Here is a 5,177-nt window from a genome sequence, read left to right on the forward strand (position 1 = left end):
TTTTTTGAGACAGTGTCTTGCTCTGTCACCCAGGCTGGAGTGCAGTGGCACGAACTCGGCTCACTGCAACCTCCACCTCCCAGGTTCAAGCAGTTCTCCTGCCACAGCCTCCCAGGTAGCTCGGACTATAGGCATACACCACGACACCAGATAGTTTTTGTATTTTTAATAGAGATGGGGTTTCACCATGTTGGCCAGGCTAGTCTCAAACTCCTGACCTCAGGTGATCCACCTGCCTTGGCCTCCCAAAGTGCTGATATTACAGGTGTGAGCCACCGTGCCTGGCTGTTAGCGTCCAGTTCTGTGGCATAAAGTACGCCCACATTGTGCAAGCTTACCATCTTAAATCTTTTGCCTGTTCTTCATAGGAACCTAGTGGAATCTGTGGACATTGCTTAGTTTCACTGCTGATTCATGGGGCTAAGTAGACTTATTTATTTATTTATTTAGAGGTGGAATCTCACTCTGTCACTCAGGCTGGAGCGCAGTGGCGCGATCTTGGCTCACTGCAACCTCTGCCCCCTGGGTTCAAGCTATTCTTGTGCCTCAGCCTCCTGAGTACCTGGGACTACAGGTGCATACCACCATGCACAGCTGTTTTTTTTGTATTTTTGTGGAGATGGTGTTTCACAGTTCTCAAGTTATAAAGAGAAATGGATTGAGTATCCCTTATCCAAAATGCTTGGGGCCAGAATGGTTTCAGATTTCGGATATTTTTAGATTTTAAAATACCTGTATATACATAATGAGATATCTTGGGGATGTAACCCAAATCTAAACACAAAATTCATTTATGCTTCATTTATACTTTATACACGTAGCCTGGATATACAATATATGCACAGTTTTAATCATTTTTTGCATGCAAAAAGATTTAACTGCAGTTTTGACTGCGGCCCATCACATGAGGTCAGGTGGTATTTTCTACTTTGGGGTCATGTTGTTGCTCAAAATGTTTTAGGTTTTGAAGGATTTAAGATTTTCATTTGGAGATAGTCTGTATTGAGAAAAGCAGTTATCTAAAGTAGAGTTTGATTCGAGTTGCAAACAAATTTTGATTGATCTCTTTGATTTTCCAGAAAGTGGCATTGTTTATTTCTCAGGATGTATTAATATTCCCCTTCCATTTTAAGAATAAAGAAGGAGCAAAAGAACTCGTAGCTCAATACTCAATAGGCTTTGGTTTGGTGACCAATTAAATGAAGAGAGCTCAAAAGATTAAGTTAGATGAAAGGTACATGGTCATTTCTGAAGAATTTTTGGGAGCCACAATGCTAAGCTGGACTCTCAGCATTGTTTTTTGCTGTTGCTCTGTTGAGTTTTTTTGTTTTTGTTTTTTCCATTAAAATTTAAGGATATGTATCTAGATGTGAACAATGAGTTTGAGTTCTGGTTAAGCTGGAAGGAAAGTGCACAAAAGCCTCAAAAGCTATTTGGTGTACTGGTCTTCCTTCAGGCCACAGTGATTGTTGGCCAGAAATTTCTAAAGAGAGAAATTGGGAGGGCTTTGCAAATGGAGTATAAACTGCAGTTTGGCCTCATTTCCTCTTTAGCTCTAGGTTGGACATTGATCTTAGTCTGGGGATAGAGCAGTGAACAAAACAAACTGGATCTAGGTTTTCCTGGAGTTCAGAGTATATTAAACTAGGCTCTGAAGTGGACCCCGGGAGATTCCCTCCAAGAATTTGAGGACATGATTATATTTCAGCCCTATCTTTGTTAAGGAATAGAGTTCGTTATTTTTTCTTGATTTGGCCTCAGTGCCCCAGGCCTGTGTCACAGGGCATCCCCAAGTTCCTGAATCAAAGTAGAAGTACAGTTTGGCACTGAAGGCGTCAATCAGGAGGAGAGTCTGTCAGCATCCCTTCATTCTTTTTTTTTTTTTTTTTTTTTTTTTTTTTTGAGACGGAATCTCGCTCTATTGTCCAGACTGTAGTGCAGTGGCACAATCTTGGCTCACTGCAACCTCTGCCTCCCAGGTTGAGGCAATTCTCATGCCTCAGCCTCCCAAGTAGCTGGGATTACAGGCACGTGCCACCATGTACAGCTAATTTTTGTATTTTCAGTAGAGACAGGGTTTCACTATGTTGGGCAGGCTGATCTTGAACTCCCGACCTCAAGTGATCTGCCTGTCTGTGCCTCCAGAAGTGCTGGGATTAGAGGCATGAGCCACCGTGCCCAGCCTTCATTCTTAGGTGATTTGTTTGAGCAGTTGGCCATCAAGCACCTTCGGAGAGTCTGCTTTCTCTGCTTCTCCACGGCTGGTGGGGGTTGTGGGGGTGCATTTCATTTAAAAATCAAAATAGGTTTTAGTTAATCTGAGAGTTCACGTATGAGGAATGGAAGAAAGTAAGGAGTGGTAACCAGTTTTGCGGGTTGCTGACTCCAGGCAGGGAGTTACTGTACTTAAGACCAGGGCAACTCTTCGAGGGAACGGAAGTTGGTATGCACTCCATCCCCCACTCCATGCAGTGTGGTACCAACATCAGCTAAGGTGTTGGGGTGGCAGGGTTTTAGAATCCTGGTAAAAATGGGGGAGCTGAGAAGTAAGAGTACCTTCAAGAGGAATGCTTGTCCTGAGTCAGACCTAAAGAGGGTATGTGTTAAATATTTTCCTTCTCCTCTTCTGAGTCACAGAACATAGGCAAACTAGGCTTTTGGATAACACGGTTTCCATGGGAAAATGCTTTATGGGCCCCCTGGGAACTGACAGACTTTGGGAATGTGTCTGTAAATTGGGAACTTGCAACTTGTGGGTTTCTGTTTAAATTATGTTCTCTTTCTGTCTGTGAGATTGATTCCTTTATTATTATTATTGTTTTCTTTTATTTTTTTCTTTTTCGTTTTGGAACGGAGTTTCACTTTTGTTGCCCAGGCTGTAGTGCAATGGCATGATCTTGGCTCACTGCAACCTCCGCCTCCTGGGTTCAAGCGATTTTCCTGCCTCAGCCTCCCAAGTAGCTGGGATTACAGGCATGTGCCACCACACTCAGTTAGTTTTGTATTTTTAGTACAGATGGGGTTTCACCATATTGGTCAGGTTGGTCTTGAACTCCTGACCTTAGGTGATCCTGAGGCCCACCTCAGCCTCCCAAAGTGCTGGGATTACAGGTGTGAGCCACCACACCCGGCCGATTGAGTTCTTATTTGAAGAAGTAAGTCATGGTGGTGGGTTTCAGAATGTTGAGGTTTTTTTAAAAAGTGGCAGTTGGGGTTCCTTGGCGAGGGTTCTGGAGTTGGCCTGGCTTCGTTGGAAGGGGCTTCCTGCTATGGCCTTGAGTGTATTCATTCCCTGAACCCCCGTTTCTCCGTCTGTGCGGTGCTGGACTTTCATGAGGCCTGCTGCCAGTGCTGCATTGCATGTCATGCTTTGCGCCTGCTGACTGGGTTTCTGTTTTCACATGTTCCCCCGTTCTACGTGGAAGCTGTGTGTTGCTCGTTCACATGCAGATTGTTGATTGTCTCTTTGTAATCGCTATCATTAAAGATGATAAATTTCCATTTGGTGGGATATGAGGAAGTTGAGAGTATTTAAGATATGACCCATCTATCTTAAATACTCCCCCCCCTTGATAATCGTAATTGACAAAATTATATGTAAGAGATCATTTCTGTCTTTTTTTCTCTGGGATTATGTTTAAATTTTTTCTTTATAAAAGGGTAGCTAATTGTGCTAAATCAACCTGGTAATTGGTGTTTTTGTAAGGCTTCTGCTTTTTGACACTGAGATAAATAGAATTTTTTTAAAAATTGGATATATGAAATTAATGTCCCAAATCTTGAATTTTTATTGTACCTCATTGTGGGCCCTAGCACTGAAGGATTTCATTCATGGATCGCCTGACTGCATAATCTTATAGATGGAAAAGTGAATTCTAGAGGTTATTTTAAAAGTAGTGCATGGTGTAGCTTCATGTATCAGGAAGAGCCAGGAGTCTTGGCCTCTGTTGCTGAAAGGTCCTGGACCTTTTACCTGTAAAATTTCATGATAACCTATTTTAACATTTCATGATAACCTATTTTGACATTAAAAACCTTATTGAATTGTGCATTTTTAAATTCTCACCCCTTTTGCCTTTCAGCATTAAACGAAGGAAAAGATGTCACTGTACGATGACCTAGGAGTGGAGACGAGTGACTCAAAAACAGAAGGCTGGTCCAAAAACTTCAAACTTCTGCAGTCTCAGCTTCAGGTGAAGAAGGCAGCTCTCACTCAGGCAAAGGTAAAGATAAGCCCAGTGCACCAGTGCAGAAGTCTCCAGAGCAGATTCCTCATTAGGATGACAAGGAATTTGGTTTCACCTTGCTCCTCTGCCTTTCTATTAGATAAATGGTGTTAAGCATTTATAGGGGGAGAGGAATGAGGAGTTTAAAGCTGCTTTGCTACTCCTGGTTTCTGGGAATAGGAACATTTCATGGGATAGGAATGAAGAAAAACAGTACTCTGAATTGTACCCTGAACCATCAGTGATACTGCTTTTCAAACTTAGGTACTGGAGGTCTAAAATTGAGTGAGAACTTGTTGAAGGTGCTGATTTTGTTGAAGGTGCTGAATATCATACTCCTGATATTCTGGTAAATTCTGGTTTAGGCTGGAGCCCCAGGAGTGGGCATTTTAAAGTAGCGTTCCTACTGGTTTGTTGGAGGTAGTCTGGAAACAGCACTTTGGAAAGAAGGTCCACAGAATTTACCTAGGCTGCTGGGTGTGAATTATTGAGGGTTGTGAAGGCCTCAGGCATATGTAGTCTGGATGCTAATTGCTTTTGTTTCTGTTGTGTACAGGTTGGGTATTGGCGATGTCCTTGAAATAACATGTGAAACAAAAACATAGTTGTCAACTGGATATTTGCTATTAAAATGGAGGCATGAGAATAGTATGGTTTGCTTATGTTTTAGGGGTCTTTATGTTTTAGCGTATGCATTTGTAATAGAGGTTATATCCCCCCAAACAGAGCAACTATCGGTCTTTTGGGGCATGAAAAAATCTTGCTCATATTGTGTACAGTGTATCTGTGGTGTGAAAATTTCATGTGTGAGGGAAAGTGTATTAAAAGGCTCCTTGTCGCCGGGCGCGGTGGCTCACGCCTGTAATCCCAGCACTTTGGGAGGCCGAGGCAGGTGGATCACGAGGTCAAGAGATCGAGACCATCCTGGTCAATATGGTGAAACCCCGTCTC

The 5,177-nt window shown here is 42.6% G+C and overlaps 1 protein-coding gene across 1 annotated transcript in view; it reads left to right on the plus strand.

Annotated features, from left to right (window-relative positions):
• Positions 1-5,177, plus strand: part of RBM17 (RNA binding motif protein 17) — a 34,659-nt gene that overhangs the window by 4,455 nt on the left and 25,027 nt on the right. Inside the window, exon 2 of the mRNA XM_017513194.2 lies at positions 4,083-4,223. Within this exon, the coding sequence (XP_017368683.1) occupies positions 4,101-4,223 (123 nt within the window). The 5' untranslated portion in view covers positions 4,083-4,100. The remainder of the gene's footprint in view (positions 1-4,082; positions 4,224-5,177) is intronic.

This window comes from Cebus imitator, unplaced genomic scaffold, assembly GCF_001604975.1.
Source record: "Cebus imitator isolate Cc_AM_T3 unplaced genomic scaffold, Cebus_imitator-1.0 Scaffold487, whole genome shotgun sequence".
NCBI classification, from domain to species: domain Eukaryota; kingdom Metazoa; phylum Chordata; class Mammalia; order Primates; family Cebidae; genus Cebus; species Cebus imitator.